The sequence below is a fragment of the Pieris napi genome, chromosome 6, assembly GCF_905475465.1.
Source record: "Pieris napi chromosome 6, ilPieNapi1.2, whole genome shotgun sequence".
NCBI classification, from domain to species: Eukaryota; Metazoa; Arthropoda; class Insecta; order Lepidoptera; family Pieridae; genus Pieris; species Pieris napi.
In genome coordinates this window covers 2,652,529-2,672,967 of record NC_062239.1, presented here as the reverse complement: position 1 = coordinate 2,672,967, position 20,439 = coordinate 2,652,529, and the positions used below count along the sequence as shown (strand labels likewise).

The window sequence follows — 20,439 nt, the reverse complement described above, 5'->3', positions numbered from 1 at the left end:
TACATTTTACTATTTTAAACTCTTAATACACACCCTCTCCTATTTTTTTTATTACGTACATTTTATTTTATATGTGTACATATACTAGAGTTCCGATAAACTATGCATTATTTATTTATTTATTTATTCAGAAGATTCACAGCACAATAACAGAAATATTATGAATCATTATGTCTCGTTAATCATTTTTATTAGTTTAATAATATTTATTACTTGAAACTGATATATATCTCTATGAAAGATATTCTATATATTTATTGCATTAAAACACTTAGTGTGACAGGATAAAACTTATTATAGATACCTCAAATTTTATAATAAAAGACACTAAAATTGTATATTATATTATTTTTATTAAGATTGTAAGTAAATTTCATTACAATATTAGAATTAACTTCCGCCTCTCAGACGCAATACCAAATGCAGAGTAGATTCCTTCTGAATATTATAATCAGACAAGGTGCGGCCGTCTTCAAGCTGTTTACCGGCAAAAATGAGCCTTTGTTGGTCTGGAGGGATGCCTTCTTTGTCTTGAATCTTTGCCTTCACATTCTCAATTGTATCCGATGCCTCTACTTCCAGAGTGATGGTCTTGCCAGTCAAGGTCTTTACAAAAATCTGCATACCACCTCTCAATCGCAAAACCAAATGCAGAGTAGATTCCTTCTGAATATTATAATCGGACAAGGTGCGGCCGTCTTCAAGCTGTTTACCGGCAAAAATGAGCCTTTGTTGGTCTGGAGGGATGCCTTCTTTGTCTTGAATCTTTGCCTTCACATTCTCAATTGTGTCTGATGCCTCTACTTCCAGAGTGATAGTCTTGCCAGTCAGGGTCTTCACAAATATCTGCATACCACCTCTCAATCGCAAAACCAAATGCAGAGTAGATTCCTTCTGAATATTATAATCAGACAAGGTGCGGCCATCTTCAAGTTGCTTACCGGCAAAGATGAGTCTTTGTTGGTCTGGGGGGATGCCTTCTTTGTCTTGAATCTTTGCCTTCACATTCTCAATTGTATCCGATGCCTCTACTTCCAGAGTGATGGTCTTGCCGGTCAAGGTCTTTACAAAAATCTGCATACCACCTCTCAATCGCAATACCAAATGCAGAGTAGATTCCTTCTGAATATTATAATCAGACAAGGTGCGGCCGTCTTCAAGCTGTTTACCGGCAAAAATGAGCCTTTGTTGGTCTGGAGGGATGCCTTCTTTGTCTTGAATCTTTGCCTTCACATTCTCAATTGTGTCTGATGCCTCTACTTCCAGAGTGATAGTCTTGCCAGTCAAGGTCTTTACAAAAATCTGCATACCACCTCTTAAACGCAAAACCAAGTGCAGAGTGGATTCCTTCTGGATATTGTAATCAGATAAGGTGCGGCCGTCTTCAAGCTGTTTACCGGCAAAAATGAGCCTTTGTTGGTCTGGAGGGATGCCTTCTTTATCTTGAATCTTTGCCTTCACATTCTCAATTGTGTCTGATGCCTCTACTTCCAGAGTGATAGTCTTGCCAGTCAAGGTCTTTACAAAAATCTGCATACCACCTCTTAAACGCAAAACCAAGTGCAGAGTGGATTCCTTCTGGATATTGTAATCAGATAAGGTGCGGCCGTCTTCAAGTTGCTTGCCGGCAAAAATTAACCTTTGTTGGTCTGGCGGGATGCCTTCCTTGTCTTGAATCTTTGCCTTCACATTCTCAATTGTATCCGATGCCTCTACTTCCAGAGTGATGGTCTTGCCGGTCAAGGTCTTTACAAAAATCTGCATACCACCTCTCAATCGCAATACCAAATGCAGAGTAGATTCCTTCTGAATATTATAATCAGACAAGGTGCGGCCGTCTTCAAGCTGTTTACCGGCAAAAATGAGCCTTTGTTGGTCTGGAGGGATGCCTTCTTTGTCTTGAATCTTTGCCTTCACATTCTCAATTGTGTCTGATGCCTCTACTTCCAGAGTGATAGTCTTGCCAGTCAAGGTCTTTACAAAAATCTGCATACCACCTCTTAAACGCAAAACCAAGTGCAGAGTGGATTCCTTCTGGATATTGTAATCAGATAAGGTGCGGCCGTCTTCAAGTTGCTTGCCGGCAAAAATTAACCTTTGTTGGTCTGGAGGGATGCCTTCTTTGTCTTGAATCTTTGCCTTCACATTCTCAATTGTATCCGATGCCTCTACTTCCAGAGTGATGGTCTTGCCGGTCAAGGTCTTTACAAAAATCTGCATACCACCTCTCAATCGCAATACCAAATGCAGAGTAGATTCCTTCTGAATATTATAATCAGACAAGGTGCGGCCATCTTCAAGTTGCTTACCAGCAAAGATGAGTCTTTGTTGGTCTGGAGGGATGCCTTCTTTGTCTTGAATCTTTGCCTTCACATTCTCAATTGTATCCGATGCCTCTACTTCCAGAGTGATGGTCTTGCCAGTCAAGGTCTTTACAAAAATCTGCATACCACCTCTCAATCGCAAAACCAAATGCAGAGTAGATTCCTTCTGAATATTATAATCGGACAAGGTGCGGCCGTCTTCAAGCTGTTTACCGGCAAAAATGAGCCTTTGTTGGTCTGGAGGGATGCCTTCTTTGTCTTGAATCTTTGCCTTCACATTCTCAATTGTGTCTGATGCCTCTACTTCCAGAGTGATAGTCTTGCCAGTCAAGGTCTTTACAAAAATCTGCATACCACCTCTCAATCGCAAAACCAAATGCAGAGTAGATTCCTTCTGAATATTATAATCAGACAAGGTGCGGCCGTCTTCAAGCTGTTTACCGGCAAATATGAGCCTTTGTTGGTCTGGAGGGATACCTTCTTTGTCTTGAATCTTTGCCTTCACATTCTCAATTGTGTCTGATGCCTCTACTTCCAGAGTGATAGTCTTGCCAGTCAGGGTCTTCACAAATATCTGCATACCACCTCTCAATCGCAAAACCAAATGCAGAGTAGATTCCTTCTGAATATTATAATCAGACAAGGTGCGGCCATCTTCAAGTTGCTTACCGGCAAAGATAAGTCTTTGTTGGTCTGGGGGGATGCCTTCTTTGTCTTGAATCTTTGCCTTTACATTCTCAATTGAGTCTGATGGCTCTACTTCCAGAGTGATGGTCTTGCCAGTCAGAGTCTTTACAAATATCTGCATTTTGATCTGAAACAAAGTATATCTTTTATAGTTGAGTGTTATGATTGTGTCATGTTAGTATAATAACACTTTAATAGTATTAATTCATTCATCTAAAAAACGATATAAGGGTATGATTCGACGTGGCAAAAAATATTGTATTTTACTCTGAGTTAAGAAGATTGTAGAGTCTTACCCTAATTAGGAACTTAGGGTAACCTAAACAATAATATTCTTGCAATTGTAGATTTTTGTTTTTCAAAAACCATCAAGCTGTAAAGTGGCAATGACATCTAATTTCTTCGTCTAAGTTCGATTTCACAAAAACGATGAATCACGTCGTAACTCGCTACTAAGAAATTAGCTCGCAAAATGGTGGCCAATACTGAATACGGAATGATGACTGATGCAACGAAGTGCGCATTAAGATTACTTTCATCATTAATTTTGATTTTAAATATAAAAATCATTAAAGCATTGGCTTTTTTGTGTCTTTTTACAGATTCTAATTGTGTGATGCATTTAATATAATAATAAAAAATAAATATACACATTTAAAATATTTCTAAGCCAAGAAATTTTGAAATCTACTTACTTTTTAATGTACCGTTTAGAAAACACTGAAATTTGAGGATTTTATTTGTAAAACTAATTAAACGCAATGCACTTGTTCTAGAAAGAACAAACCGTTCTCGCCTCACTTAGCTTTCCGTACAAATTCGCTTTGTTAATAAACGTCGAGATTTCCCAATTCAACCTTTTTATAGACGAAACGAACAAAGCGTACATGTACGTCACTGAGTGTGAAAGAGAGAGAATACGGCCATGGAATGTGGATCAATCAATAGCAAACACTGACTGCGCTGAATCCTGACGCAATTTTAAAAATCACTATGTAATAGCCAATAGCAGCTCGTAGTCAGACAAAAATGGTTTGTAGTTTTCAAGTTTTATTGCCAGTCTTAAGACTTTTAGCGATGCTTTTGGGAATATTAGTTCGATTATTCAACACATATAATAGTAAATTATTGTTATCTTTATTTATAATATAGAGTAATTATAACATTTCACTTTCTGCTATAAATGCAAAAATCAATGTTTGATTAACTAAAGTATATAATCTTTATCATGTACAATTTGATGAACTCCATTTCTCTAAAACTTTAATTATTTCTTTTTTTAGCCAACGGCTTCACGCCGGCTAGCATTATAAACAAGTTTTAGCATATACATAAATCATATTATGTTAGTGAATTAAAGTTGTTTGATGTTTCACGTGCACTATACCATAAGCACACTCAAAAAATAATTTGAAAAATATCAGAAAATTTAGCTAATTAAAAATAGAAATTTGGCAACATCGTTAACTTGATAATTAATTGTATACAGTTCTCTTTCTTGACTCAGTAGGTAATCATAATAAAATATTGTATCAACTCTAATTCTAGAAATTTCTAGAAAGTTGATTTTTCAATGTCATTGGTATATAAATATACATTGTTTATTACTTCTATTATACAATCAATAACAAACTTTTGAAGCTTATTGATTATAATATTAAAATGTATTTGTATATCTTGGCTTAATAGATTAGAGTACATTTAGTTCTTTCATTGGAATAACTATTGCTCTATATATGTATGGTGTACAAAATTCATAATTAATTGTATAAAGTTCTTTTTCATGACTCAGTAGGTAATCATAATAAAAAATTGTATCAACTCTAATTCTAGAAATGTGATTTTTCATTGTGATTTGTCATTGGTAAATAAATATACATTTGTTTATTACTTCTATTATACAATCAATAATAAACTTTTAGAAGCTTATTGATTATAATATTAACTTTTATGTGTATATCTTGGCTTTATAGATTATTATTGCACATTTAGAAATCAGTACTTTCATTTGTAGAACAGACATGATAGGTATTTAAATATTCATTGTTTATTACTACTACTATAAAATCAATAATAAACTTTTTGAAGCTTATTGATTATAATATTAACATTTATTTGTATATCTTGGCTTAATATATTACAGTACATTTAGATATTATTAACTATTAAGTACTTTCATCTGTGATCTGAATTACTATTGCTCTATATAATATGTGTGGTCTACATATTGATAAAATAGGAAAATTGTAATTTCAAAAACTATTTATAAATATCACAACTCTTTAATCTACATTATCTAATCATTTATATCTTTTCAATCTTATATGTTTATTAATAAATATAACATAATTATTTTTGTTCTTCATTAGTTTCCCAAGGTCTTGGCCCTCTTTTATTTTCCCAATTATCAATGTCTAGGTTTTGTATTTCTTCATAAGCTTCTTCCAAGGTAACCTCCCTTGCCTTATGAAGTCCCATTTTTTCAGCTTCTTCTTTACTCACCCCTTTTACTTGTGAAAATTGGTACCTTAAATAAAATGTCAGTTTTTACATTTTTCATATAGCAAAAAGAACTTAAAAAATAATTTTAACAAGGTTGTGTAAACTATTTATTACTAGAATATGCAGAGTTATAGCGTTTATAATAAAATTGTATGAGCATAACAATCTTTTCTCAGCATTGTTAACATGATATTTAAATCCTTAGAATCATAAGTTAATGTTTAACTTGTTTACCTAAGTTGAGTCCATTCTCTAAGTCCAAAAGAGCCTCCTACTATAAATAAAATGAAGGGTACACCATACTTAACAGATTTCTTTCGACTGTATTCTCTCATAGTCCTAGACAGTGAACTCAGATGGTTCATCTTGCCTCTTGCAATTAGCTTGAGAGCTTTACCTGTGTGATATGTATTAAAATAAATCTTTCATCATTTTAGGAAAAATATATAACAGACTATATTATATATGTATTATTTTTCATATCTCATTAATTAAATCTGATCTAAAATCAAAATGAAATATTAAGTTTAAAAAAAAATTCAAATCGCCGATATAAAGTATAAACCTTACACTGACATTGACGTCTGTCGTCTACGGTCTAGTTTTTTTTTTTTTTTTTAATTTTAAGACCTGGTAACATAGACCTTTAAGTCATGACATATTTGGAATATGTATGTTCATTGTTCATTATTAATTAGGCGACACTAACTTCACTTTCTACGGTCTAGCCCTTGAACATGACCACAGAAAAATGTTAGTAGAAGTGAACGTCTCACAGAGTCTCACCTTCAAACAATACATTGATATTATATTGAATTACCTAATTTTTTGTATCACAAAACAAGTTAAAAAGGTAAATTTTTATTATTATTCATAAACTGTAAATAACTAAAATGGAGAATTTTAAACTCTTATTACTTGATGCTGGCTAATGCACAAACTGTGCCGAACCCAAAAAATTAAGAAGTAGAAAGGTAAATTTCCGTGTTAAAATATTATATTAATTTATAGGCCCGTTCAGATATGACGGCAAAGTGGAAGCCATAGATAGCTTCCCTATATTATACCTACTCTATGATCATAGCCAACAGATACTTTTAATAAAATGGCGTAACTGAGTGTGACGTATGTATTATGTGTTGTGTTTATAAAAATATCATCAGTTTTTAAAAAGTGGTGTTATTTAATTATGTACAGATTTTAAAATTGTGATAAGGGATTTCATATTTCAATTTTGGTAAGTAAAATTGAATAATACTTAAGTTTAGCTGCGCAATTCGATCTTTGCCTGCATGGAGTTAAGGTTGCACAAATTACTGTAGGCGTAAAGATTCTAAAGTACGTACCTGCTCGAGCAATGCTTTTATTTGATAAAATTTGTAAAAGTCTGCCAAAAGGTAGAGAATAAAAGTCCTCGCCATGGTTTAAAAATCATTGTCAGTAAGTTTTTGAAACATTTAATATTTAAGATGAATCAAGGTTGTAGAGTTCGTAGCAGTTATTTTCATTAAAACATGTAATATGTTTCATGGCCAGTATCTTCAATTATCAAGATATTTAACAAATCAGTATAAGGCACAAATTTATACTTGTAGCTAGTCAGTTAAAATAAGTATTAAATATGTATTACAAAAGTATTGCTTTTGTTATATTAAATATATTACACTTATAACCTTTTTGAAGAACTCCTGGCGTCTTCACCAGTTCTATGAAATTATATTCTGTAATAACAGGCATCACAATTTTCATGATATCTATGGTATTGTAAGAGGCACACATTTTTCTTGTGAGATTCTTTGTGAATAGCTGTAGCTATTAATTTAAATGTTAAGATTGATGTCATTAAATCTTAAAAACTGCCAAACTGTTGATCTTGCCTCATAATAGTTATATATGTTAGTTACATTAATGTGAAAACTTGAAGGTTTTTGCATTTGAATTACTTATTTCATTGTATGTTTTGTATAATTTACCTAGCTAGATCTGCAGTGGAAATTTATATAAAAATATGCTGGATATTTAGGATTTGGGTTTACTATATTTTGCCAAATGAAGTAAGCAAATTTTTGTGACTATTTTACTGATATATTTCTTAAACCAACATGAAACCTGACCCAACTGGTTAAATTTTCCCCCAGGAATTAAATCCTATAAATGAAATCCTTTCAATAAAGTTCTAATAATAAGCCTTTTGAGTAACTAACTATTTGTGACAAAATTACGTCTCTTGAGTCTTGATTACTAAGGGTGAGATCTATAGTGTGCACTTGGACTTTGCTCAGACTTTACTTACGAAAAACACTAAGGTTAGACTATGATTTAGTATATTTATAGACATTTTAACGGTGAGATTAAGCTAAGCTCAAGCTAAGACAGAAATTGATGTTTCATTTCATGCAATACCTTCTTTATTATCCTTTAAAAAAGTAAAGAATGGTTATAGTTAAGTATATCTATAGATCTCACCCTTAGGCTGTTACTAGATAAAATAGCAATATTTTTAATTCATAACAATTTCACTATAAGGCATACTCAGGTTAAATTTAATTATTACAACAGTATTAATTAATGCTTGCTCTCTCTCTTAACTCTTGAGGAAAGAGTTAAAAAGAGAAGAAAATAATTATTTTCATTATAGTTTTATAAAATTGATGTCTAGTGCCAGTGTCAGCTAGTAGTTTTAATTATGAATCAATTCACACTACATTCGCGTGACGGAAACAGAATAAATTAGCTATTCTGTTTGATCCCCAAGACATTAAAACGGAAATGAGTAAGTTCGGCAATGACGCCGTTTATGTCTGGGGCAAGGATATCTTTTGCTAAACATAGTACATTTGTGCTTAAATTATCCATGCGTGTTGACAAACGACGACGGGTGCGTCCGATGACATCATCGTCCTGCAAACCATTGACTATAAATTACCTGAGTATTTCTTTCCCCCACATGAAATTGGGGCCCTTCGGCGGCTATTTCGCTTTTTAATATTTCATGGAAAGCAGTTATAGGATTTACTTATTCATTTGACCATATCTTTATATTCGTATTAGAAACGCTTATGTTAGTTATACTTGTCCTGTATTGAAAAGTATTTAAAGCGTTATTGATGTAGGGCATTCCGTAGTACTCAGTAACCAGTAGAGTCGGTCACGGGGCATTGTGGCGAACACTACCGCACCGTATGCCTCTCACGCTCCAGTTGTCACGAATACCACTAATTGTATTGCGTTTTTACGGGCACCGTTGAAGAATTATGGTTATGTTGACACGACTGCTCTGCTGATCTACTCTTAGCTTATTTTATTAGAGCAAAATAATTCTGTCCCACTTAGTTATGCCATCTGCAAAGAAGTAAAATGGTTTCGTATCACTTGTGTCAGTCATGCAGTGATATTACCTATTTCATAGCCAGTTCATTTTCGTGTATTAAAGATAGAAAGTGCAAAATTGAATTTTTTATAAGCAAATTAATGAGGCTCATATATTAGTTAACCAACTTAGTATAGCTTAGGATTTGATATATGTTATAGGTAGTATTGTGTTCAGCCAGCTATTTATTAATTATCTTACTGAATTTATTACTGAACATGAACACGACAACGCGTATTTAGTTTAAATATGTGATATAATATATGTACCTACGTATATATTATAAATGATGAACAATACAAAACCGAAATGAAGGTAGAATTTCACTAGAATATTTAAATCCAACATGTATCTCTAATATCACTAGAAACTTGATATCATATTGTATATTATGGTTTATTAAGTCCACCAACGTGGTAAATGGCAGTCGTGCAATTCACCGGCAGTCCGCAGTATTTGAGCGACGATCACGTTGTTCGCACGTTGTCAACTTTTCTGGCAGATGATAAGCGTCTGTGTACCTCCTACATGACGCCTTCCGGACTGTTCAAGTTGTTTTTGTAAATAAACAAAAGGACTGCGTTTGCTGACTCACCTCAATGAAATAAGGTTGAAAGCTGCATTACTTTCTGTTGTGAGACCAGAACGACGTCTGTTTTATTTCAACAACATGATCTTTGATAGCAGTGCGTGTGCAAAGTGTTTGTGATTTTCAATGAGAAGTTGAAGTGGTAGGTATGTATTATTTAAAAAGTTTCCAAATTCAGATTGAAATCTATTCTGGGACAAAATCAATATATAAGCAAGTGTCCAGACTACACACTTCAGCGCTCCTGTCGGCCCTATCAACTAAATGATGGCTAGGAATTTTAGTAATGTACATATTTAGCAATGTGAGATAGGTATGGTATCGCGTAAATTAAATTCTGTTTCGCAAACGTGTGTTGAATTTTAAATAAAATAAAGAATATTTAAATAAAACTTTCCTAAATATTTTAAGTAGGTACTAACGTTAAACCGCTGCTTAGGAGAAGCCGTATCGCGTAAAAATTATACAGTGTAACAAAATACGATAATATTGCAATACACGTCTTAACTCTTAAGGTTTTCATTATAGGGAATTAATCTTTTGTCTCTTGAGTTGTTTAAATGTTTACCATGCTGTTCTTGTATTATTACACGTGTATACCAAAGGATACCTGTACCTCTATTATGAAATAATTGTGTAGGTGTGATGAATCATCTCATTATAATCTTCAATAATTGGAGTAATACACCTACTTGGTTTAAAAACGTTTAGACGTTATACATTTGTATATTCTAAGTGATTTTACATTTAATCTTTAATTATAACTTAAATCAATTAATTTTTTGTAATAATTCTAGTTAAAAAGTATATATGTTGTCTATTCATTTAATAGAAAATAATATATGTAATTCGCTAAGAACATGATTTTTTAAATTGTAGTATACGATGTAGGAAGTACCTAGCTGGTAAAAATTATGTTTTCCTTTTATGCCATTTTACATGGCCGTGGAGGGAAGGAAATAAGTTTATTAGCATTAAGGTCACGACGATTTAATCAGCAGTAATAGTTGCGGTACCAATTAACAGATAATACAACTTCCCTGCTTGAAAAAAAGTTTTTATAAATGCATCTCTATATTATTTATATTATTACAGTAACGTATGTTTAAACAATTTTAATTATTAAAAACGTATTTAAACGTTAACTTTCGCTTTTACAGTGAAGTAAAAAATACAAATAAAACATATTCCATAGTTTTAAGGTCCTATTTTAAAAAGTAGCGTTGATTGATGTGTTCCCCAACATGCAAGTTAGTAATCATAATGCGTCAATTTCAAAGTTCTATAGTATTTGTTCTACGCACAAGTTCGTGATAATACTAAATACTAACATCGCTTTAATTCGTTTGATCATTAAATTGTAAGTAAATACAATTACAAAGGATATAATATGACCATTACTTCATTGTCCTTCGCAGTTAATCTTTCCGTTCGTCGTGTGGAATAGTAATTAATATAGTTCCTGGTTTTACGAACAGAAATAAAAGATAAACAGATGGTTGTTAAAGTAAACAGCGATGTGAAGACTTGACAGATACATAAAATGCAGTAGCAGTCCAATGTTTCACTTCCTCGATTTTTGAGGTCAAATTCGAGAGTGATGTCAACGATGTTAATGGCTTTCTGACAGATTCTAAATATTCAATGCTTTGCAGTTTACATATTGTGTTAATAAAATTTGGCAAGGTGACTTCAAACTCGAGGATCAAGTAATACCTCAGCAAAATTGTCGACAAGAGAAAAGCAATGGTCTCGTTTACATATGTTTAGTTCTCTTTTGAAATACACACATATTTAAACACAATATTTAGTCGTTTTGATTTACACATATTTACGCGGGTATACGCTTGAAACAACCCCAAAACGTTTTACTTTCAGTTTTAATTATTGTAAAATGTAAATGTGATTTTATCAGCAAGTGTTATTTTTTTGGATTATTTATGAAATTTGCAACATTACTTATTGTAAATAGGAATCGGTAATTTAACTAAAGCTTTGGTTTGTGTCTTCGCCGCGTAAAAACAATTAGACTGAAAGAGTACTTATACCTATAAGTACTTTAGTATCAACATCCGAGTTATTGTACAATTAGACATTTCAGATATCGAATTGGTGGTTAGTTTGTACTAATGTACTGGCGTCTGGCGGTATTTGTGGTGGAAGTCGGCTGGCGTCAGAGGATGAAAGTGAAACTCGCGTATTGCTATGGTCATTCAACCCGGCACGCGCCTGCATCCCGCTATGGTTCTGCTTGTGTTTTATTTTGTTGCAATATCTATGCATATTGTAGGACAAAAATCTTCTAGAGAAAACTTTGGTTTGTACATAGTTTTGTGTCCATGATCTATTAATTAATTCGTGAGATATAAATTAATACGGCATTCAATCAAAAATGTCATCGAAAGTTTTATCGTGAATGTGGGGATTAATTAGTAGCTCATCTTCTCTCAAGGTTCGAGTCAGGGTTGATCTGATTTTAATTAACGAGCGTTTTTATTATATGCTATGTTAGTGGCATTTAAATTTCCCAATATCTGTGAATACTTGACCACGTTCCGTCTAGTTTGTAATTTGAATAAATTACACACCAGTGACCTTCACGCAAGCCTTCTAGCTTATATGCTCAGATGTGTCAACATTCAGCACTACATTAATAAGTATGTACGTAATAGTTTATTAATGTCTTGTTTATATACGGCTTGAGTCATTTATTGATTTTTATATGGGTTAATTCATAAGCGCTAATTAGCACGTTGAAATAGGGGCATTGGGATATGTATAGAAGAAGTTTAACACAGTCAAATTGGGACACACAAATCTAGGGCTGAAAATAAAGTATACTGACTGACTGAGACTGAGATTACACTTATATAACGAGATAAGTGTATGAAGAGTAGTTAGCCTAGTGTCTTCAGCGTGCGATTCTCATCCCTGAGGTCGTAGGTTCGATCCCCGGCTGTGCACCAATGGACTTTCTGTCTATGTACGCATTTCACATTTGCTCGAATGGTGAAGGAATCACCTACTTGCCAATTAGATTGACAAATAATCATGAAACAGATACAGAAATCTGAGGCCCAGACCTAAAAAGGTTGTATTGCCACTGATTTATTTAAGTGTATGAAGTCAATAGAGCAGCATGCATTCAGTAAATTGTTAGCCCAGAAGAGGACTGTAAACTCGAATCAGATTACACTGAGTAGAAGAAAAAAACCTTACGTTGGCCATAATTCCTGAGCTCGTAAGGGTAATTAAAATTCAATAGATTTAACATAGGGGAGTCATAGTTGTCTCTAAGTTTTGTTTCGAAATCTTACCTTGGGTCGTTGTACCCGTCTTATTAAAAAAAACCAATTAGCGTTCTTATAATTTCTACGATGCGCAGTAATTACGATAAGTATTTTGATAACATCCGGCATTTATATATATGTTTTTAAAAGGCGATTTAAAAGTTACGCTCCCAATAAATAATATAATCAAGTTCTAAATGTATCGCAGAAACCTTGCATAGCTCCTAATGTGCTATTGCAGCGCGCTACTAAATTAGGAAGGCAAATTTCCTGCCATACAATCTACGTGCTCTGCTTGCTGTTTGCAAAACTCGGTTCTGATATGTGTTTGTAAATAGCATTGCAGCAGTTACGCTTGCTTACTCGCTTTATTATGAAACATAACATGCTTAAAAGGAGTAATATATATATATATATATATATCCATAGTGACTTAGCACTATGGATATATATTTAATACTCCTGCATCATGAGCACACCCCACAGACAAACATACACTATCACAGAACACAGCCGAATTTGGTATTACTTAGTTAAATTTATTTAATTATTTAATTGACTTTTTCCTTTCATAAATATTTCAACCTTTCTGTATATTACAGTGTAAAGTCCATGTAACGTCACTCGGCTTTGGTTTGTTTTAGATTGTCTTCCATACAATGATACACTCTACATGGCATTACACCTACCCTCAATAACGACAACAATTAAATACTAAAAAGTACTTTTTAAGTTGCCGAAATTAGTTAAAACTGCGGATTATTATGTATTCCATCTTGGTTGTATCTTTAGTATAATTGTTTTTTGTTATATATAATTTATGTCAGCTGCAGGATTACGAATTAAATAATTACACATTGTAATCGTCACTGGTACACACATGTATGACATAAATTTCTAGGTTTTATTTTAATATGTGATACTAAATGACAACCTACTTTAACGGTTAGCGCGTTTTAAAACTTACCGCGTCCCACATTTAGCCCGTTGGAATATATTTTAACGAAAAAGTATGTTTTCACTTTAAAAAGCGTCCACTTTTAAACGCAACTGAATATAAAACTCCAATTAGTTGTGTATTTTATAAAATGACAGGCTCATAAAATATAATTTAATAAATTGCTTCTACAGCCCGTTTAGTATCTTAACGGTATAATGAGAACAAAACGTTTATCGTAGTTTGTATCGGTGATTTATGAATTTAGTAATTTTTCTTTATTACGCAGTTATGTCATTTTGTTCATGCGATACAGTCACGGAATACGACACGCTCGGTCGACACTAGACTTGCTATATATGAACTAAGTATTTGTTGTGCCCGTGGATAGAAGAATGAATCACCATGCCACTCCCAGACCACTTAGCCTATTCTTTACATTGTCACTAATTAACATGTGTTTGGCAAAACTGGAGAACACTCGAACAATTCAGTAAAGTTTAATATATGTATCTTAATACAATAGTACATACCTAATATACTAATTATATAATAATTCAGTAGCGTTTACTGGTCTTGGCCTCATATGGCATAATTCATTAATTATTTTCGAACAAAGTAGTTGATTTTCAGCTAATTGTTTTGTTTGTTTTGTGTTTAGTTTTTTTCTTAATAACTATATGTATTTTTGCACTTCTTGCCTACCTTATCTAATTTATTATATTTTTAATATTCTCACAGTGGTTGCCTGGAAGAGATCGCTCGAAAGCGACAAGGCCGCAAGTTGCCCTCCTTTTCATTTAAATATGTAAATTTTTTATATTGTAATGCAACGAAGTGTTAATAAATAAATTAATAAATAATTTATAATTTTTACTAATCTTTAACTCAATAATGATTTTAATTTCACTGTAACTGTTGTTCCGTATACACTATGCAGATGATATGTATTTATTACATTTTTCCTCTATTAAGGAAAATCTCATTTATTAGCTTATACGTAATTGCAGGAATCAAATATTACTCAAGAATCGCGGTTTCTCCCAACTTTCATCTAATTTGTTACGATAGCGGGATGGGAAATTATAATTTTCACCCGCTGAGTCCGTTGGCATCTATTCATTATCTAGTTTACCTTTTGAATTTAATTTCGTTACTCAGTAAATAGCGGTAATTAAAATATTTATAGCGGCCATTCATATAAATTTCAATTAGTTTTCGTCCCATTTATTATTTCATTGGTTGATTTTCGTAACGTTGCCCAGATTACAAGTTTTGAATTGAAACAAAGGTTTTGATTTTATTTTATAGAGTATATTTTTTCAGAGTGCAATTCACATACTTGAGGTCGTAGGTTCGAACCCCGGCTGTGCACCAATGGACTTTCTGTCTATGTGCGCATTTAACACTTGCTCGTACGGCAATGGAAACCATCATGAGGAAACCGTCATTCCTTAGACGCAAAAAGGCGTGTGTCAGGCACAGAAGCCTGACCACTTATGTGCCTATTAGAAAAAACAGATGATCACGAAACATATACACAAATCTGAAGCCCAGACCTAAAAGGTTGTTACCACTGGTTTTTTTAAATTTTGTTTTCATATCATATTTAGAAGTTTCATAAATACTTGTAATTTTTAATTTATAACTTTACTTTCTAAATAAAGTAAAAATTTGGCGTCTTTAATTTAAATTGCATTCCAACTTTCATTTAAATATAACACTTGACCCAACTATATTTATGATGTAGCGTAGAGTGCATCCATTGTTGCTCAAAGCTTTCACATTTCCCGCAATATTTCCACTATAGTAACTTAAGGCGTTGTAGTAATAATGTTCGTTCAAAGTGATTCTTATTTTTATCACCCGAAATGTAAGATTTATTGAATCAATTACTTTAGTACCAATCATTGAAAGTTTTAGCCGTTATATATAGCTATTGAGGCCTGCTTCAATCGGTTTTTAGTGTTACTTCGGATGAAACAGACTTAATTATTATATCAGCATTATTATGCAGAGCCACAATTTTATTAAATAGACTTTTTACAATTATTTGCCGAAAATGGAATCCAGCATCATAGGGGGGCACGTTTAGACAACGCCATGACGTATTTTGAGCTACTGTATCGTCTTGGGCATTGTCAAATATATGAATAAAATAAATAAATTTAGAAAAGGTAGTTACAGCTCTGGAAACTGAACGTCTGAGTTTGTGTGACTACAATATCCGGGTTTGACGCATATAATAGTTGAAGAGAGTTTTTTACGCCGGATTTTCTCTCGGCCTACACCCCTTGTCTTCTTTGCCGATGAGTAGGGATGCCTACAAATTCAAATTTAATGACGTGGAATAAGTGATACATGTATCTTATGTTCCAAAATAAACATATATATATTTTTTTAAAGGTTTTGCTAAGAATCATATATATTCTTATTAATAAAGAAATTTTTGTTAACAGATGATGAAGCGCACTTAATCGGCAACAGTTTGGTACCTTGACTGATATGAACTCTGACGTGCACCGTCATCAGGCGCATCCGCCGTTATCTCAGGTATGCATTATGCAAAAAATGTAATTACAGAAGAAAGATTGCACCAATTGAAAATCCCAGACATTATATAAAGGATTGATTTTTCTAGGAAGTCTGTCCTTTCCTCGAGGTTCTTCAAAGGAATTTAGTATGATTTTTACTTATCGAGGGTAGATATTGCTTACAGTTTTTTTTTTAAATATTTATATGATATAAATATTTTTTTAAGTTGGTGAAACAATAATATTTTAAATGTCTCCGCCGTTTTATGCTGACAACAAAACTCTTGGTTCCACGCTATTTAATTAGATCAACATCCTTTCAGAGCACATTAAAGCTTCACCCTTTATATACGGCAATAAACATTAATTCCCAAAGTTACCTTAAATGAAACTACATTAAGCAAATGTTTTTAAAGCTACTAAATTTTATCAAATGAAAGTAATTGAATTTAAAGATAAGTCGATACAATAGTTTAAAAGGAATTCATGTCGGCTTGTACAGTGTACTTTAATAAATAAACCCCTTGATGAAGAACAAGAAAGAGTGTTCTGTCTGTTCGTATGCTATGAGTCATGCGCAATTATCTCAATACCATGTGCGGTGAACACAAACACGAGTAGCATTGTATCACATTCCACACCGAATATAGTTTACGTTATATTATTTTAGTTTAGTAAGTACTTCTTTATATCTCAATGTATGAACGCTTTAGCTACTTTTAAAGTACATGTAACTTAAAGTAAGACACAGAAACCAGACTTAGAGCTAAGTATGTAGTAGGTAAAGACGTTTTGAACGAATGTTACATACATTCGGAAGTTCTTAGCGCTAATCTAGACTCTGAGTATCACCTTTACAGTCGTACAGTAAACTTTAAAACAAAGCTAACTGGAAATTTTAAAACGTCTGTCACTGCCCTTTTTATTAGTTAAATATTGGCATTTAATTACGTAGCTTAGTTGCAGCGTTATCGTATATAATGGTTAATCTAATAATAAACATAATTTAATCAACTATTATACGTACGGCTGTTAGGTTACATTATCCTCAAGGCTTTTATTTCGGTAGCTGTCAAATTACTCAATTGAAGTACCATCACATAAACAATGTCGATCAATGAAACTACACTTCAAAAAACTTTAATACTCGTGTATTACTTTGTTTTAATATGTAGTACCGCTTATCTGGCGATCAGCCAAGTCTATCGTCAATGGCTCGTGAGAACTCCATTACTTCTTAAGTCCTTCAACTCGAACAAACAATTACTTTAGCTTTCTTTACGATATTAGTTGTTTTTTCTTTGAAAAGAAAAATTATAATAATAGGAAAATATCGCCTCACAGTAATAAATTACATTTTTATCGAAATCAATAAGACGTCCTTAGTTGGTAGACACGCAATCGATATTCTGGAGGTACTTTTTTATGCCCTAGATATTGGCGCGTACCCCGTAAATTTAAGGCTATAATTCAGCTTAGATATCCGAATGACTGATCGCTTACGCATTCTTTGGGCCCAAAACCTTTTGAAAGCATTTTTTTTAGAAAAACTTAATCGGCCGGTTCCTCTCTTTAAGGTTGGTAAAGTGTAAATTCTTCGAATGAAACTATTTCGCTTTTACTAACATTGAAACCTTATTCGTCTATCGCATTCGCGGAAAGAAGTAATTATTTGAGAAACTAGATGTCACAAATCTAGGCTCACTGCAGAAAATTGTGCATCCATCTGAGTTAATCATTACTATAAATCAACACGATTTCCCAGTATCATCATACAAGGAAAATTTTCCCATATTTTATGATCATTTGATCTAATGAAAACACTGAACACGTAGTGTGTATTACGATGCAATTTATCGTCGTCATATTATACTCTGAGTTATGTTACAATTACCGTCAGGTTTTCCCATTTGAACCATATATCTTCTCTACAATTTATACAAAGTAGAATTCTAGTAGGATTTTCTGAAAGTAGATACACAGATTTGTTTAATATTTTATGATTTATTATCGATGTTTATGGAAATATATAATCTCTATATATATAAAATTCTCGTGTCACTATGTTCGTTTCCATACTTCTCCGAAACGGCTCGAGCGATTCTTATGAAATTTTTTATGCATATTCAGTTAGTCTGAGATTCGGCTACTGTCTATATTTCAAACCCCCTAAGTGAATGGGGGGAACCTCAATTTTTTATTATTTTTTGGATAATTTTTATTATGTGGCATTAAAAATACATACAAGCCCTCTACGATCAACCCCTATTTTTTATTTGTTAATTAAAATCTTATGACTTGAACTCTGAGGTTAATATAGAGAAAAACTCACAGAAAAACCTAAAAAGTTTTCATTCCAGAAAACCGAACAGTATCTGGGGTAGCATAGCAGAATGTTCCATGTTTTTATGTACTAAAAAAGTAGGCTAAGTAAAATCACATTAAGGAGAAACCGAGTTCACGGGGACAGCTATTAACCTATAGATTTGTACATTTAATTAACTGTATAATTAATATAAAGGATCTAAGAAAATTCCTTTAATTAGGCACCTCGTTTGAGTGTGCTTTTCCCTAATCTAGTTATTAATGCACCGAAACTGCATTCTCGGTAACAAAACCAAGTAAATTATGATTATGAAAATGGAGCAGATTATTATAGTAACAGGTTTTCCGTGTTGCTTCACAACTTTATAATTAGCGTTACGTGCGGAAGAATTCTATAAAATATTTATGTTTCTTAACTTTATGAAGCAACTAAATTGTCTTTTTCCACGCTCAATGCGATACGCCGACGAAACTTATCGTTATTGCTCAATAAAACTAGTTTATTTCCTTATTTTTTTTATTGAAAATGCTTCTAACTGATACAATTAAAAGTCATATTTCAATCTAAGCAACTCCCCGTTTAAAAGTATCAAAAACTACGAAATAAATTATGTGTGTTTTAACTAAGACACAGACACGTGCCGAAAAGTAGGTATTACATATTTTATTTTGGGGTTTTCTTATAGACTAGCTCCCGTATCGAGGAATCGATTGTGATAGATTCCGTTCGAGTACGTACTTCATGCTACTTATTAGTTACTAAAAGGAAAGTGGTCAACCTCATTTATTTGCACTTGCACTAGATTTATAGGAAAACTGTTGATGTATTAGTAAATAAGATTAATTTTAAAATTTCAGCACGGCGTGCACCCCGGCGGTCAGGGCGTGGGCCCCTGCGGGTGGTACTCCGCGTCAGCTGCGCCGCCCACCGCGCCCGCGAGGGTCAAGCGTGCTCAGCCGCCGCATCAACTACCGGTATTTACAATTTCTTTTCTAAGGTGACTACGCATTTAATTAGGGAAGTTGTTTTTCGTAAGTAAGGCGCTAAGACCTAATTACTGGTTTGCCAAGCTCAAATACGTACTACTTCTACCTATAGAGTCTGTCAAAATAATCTTAGTAAAGTCGATGTATCCATAGCTCTTTAATCAGGCGTCCACATACGACTCTCAAGCTGTAGATAGAATTAATAATTAAATCACCTGCATCATGAGCACACCCCACATATACGTACATACCCTCACTTTAACACCACACAACACAACTGAATAAGGTATTACTTAGTTAAATGTTTGAATCATTTTGGTTTTTTTTTTGCTAAATGTTTGAACCTTTTTGTATCTTTGCCTATATTTTTAGTATAATTGTGTTTACTTTTATATAATTTATGTTTGCTGTACCATTACGAAATAAATAAAGCATAATAAGTCATATAAGGTGGCATTAATCAGAGAGATGTTTAAAAAAAATTGGTATACAAGTATATTTTTTGATTACAAATGGCTATTATCAATAAGTACCTTGAGGCGCCTTGTTTCATTTTAATTGCGCAGTAATACAACCGATTAGAATATTACTCAACAATAATCGAATTACTCGAGGAAGTAACAATCCTTAGAATTTCAATAAATGTATTCGTAATGGCGGCAATAACAACAATAATTATTATATTGTATTCTCTTCGTATATGTATTTTTGTTTTAACAAATCATTATGCGACGCGAAGGTATTCTGAGTAGGTTTTTGGTAATTTAATCGCGCAAAAGTAAAAACTATTTCATTATTCATGAACTTTTCTATAGATAAACTACATTAATTCTACAAAAATAATTCTTGGCGAAGAAATTCCCTCTGTTGACCGAAGTATTATGCAGCGATAGG

General features: G+C 33.0%; 2 protein-coding genes, 1 long non-coding RNA gene and 1 pseudogene across 5 annotated transcripts in view; 2 read left to right on the top strand and 2 right to left on the bottom strand.

The window, feature by feature from the left end:
• Positions 1-333: 333 nt before the first annotated feature.
• On the bottom strand, positions 334-3,843 carry LOC125050082 (annotated as a pseudogene).
• Positions 3,844-3,965: 122 nt separating this feature from the next.
• Positions 3,966-5,363, top strand: LOC125050088. Its single transcript, XR_007117098.1, has 2 exons — positions 3,966-4,043; positions 4,295-5,363. It is a non-coding gene; the product is annotated as an uncharacterized LOC125050088 (long non-coding RNA).
• Positions 5,274-6,159, bottom strand: LOC125050087 (cytochrome c oxidase assembly protein COX16 homolog, mitochondrial). The gene is made up of 3 exons (XM_047649677.1): positions 6,084-6,159; positions 5,748-5,910; positions 5,274-5,538 (listed from the first exon to the last, which is right to left on the bottom strand). The coding sequence occupies exons 2-3, from the start codon at positions 5,876-5,878 to the stop codon at positions 5,361-5,363; spliced, it is 309 nt and encodes a 102-aa protein (XP_047505633.1). The 5' UTR covers positions 5,879-5,910; positions 6,084-6,159; the 3' UTR covers positions 5,274-5,360.
• A 443-nt stretch (positions 6,160-6,602) lies between these two features.
• The window catches only part of LOC125050084 (tyrosine-protein kinase CSK), a 30,695-nt gene continuing 16,858 nt past the window's right edge, over positions 6,603-20,439 (top strand). Inside the window, exons 1-3 of one of the 3 annotated variants that reach the window (XM_047649673.1) lie at positions 6,603-6,750; positions 16,159-16,252; positions 19,417-19,533. In XM_047649673.1, the coding sequence (XP_047505629.1) occupies positions 16,205-16,252; positions 19,417-19,533 (165 nt within the window). In that variant the 5' untranslated portion in view covers positions 6,603-6,750; positions 16,159-16,204. Of the gene's footprint in view, positions 6,751-9,292; positions 9,619-16,158; positions 16,253-19,416; positions 19,534-20,439 lie in introns of those variants that run through there. The other 2 variants (XM_047649675.1, XM_047649674.1) reach the window with 2 other exon arrangements.

Coding starts and splice junctions, on each gene's coding strand:
- LOC125050087 (XM_047649677.1), bottom strand. CDS start 5,878: ATGAACCATCTGAGTTCACTGTCTAGGACTATGAGAGAATACAGTCGA. Junction 5,539..5,747: donor AGAGAATGGACTCAACTTAG/GTAAACAAGTTA, acceptor ATTTTATTTAAG/GTACCAATTTTCACAAGTAA.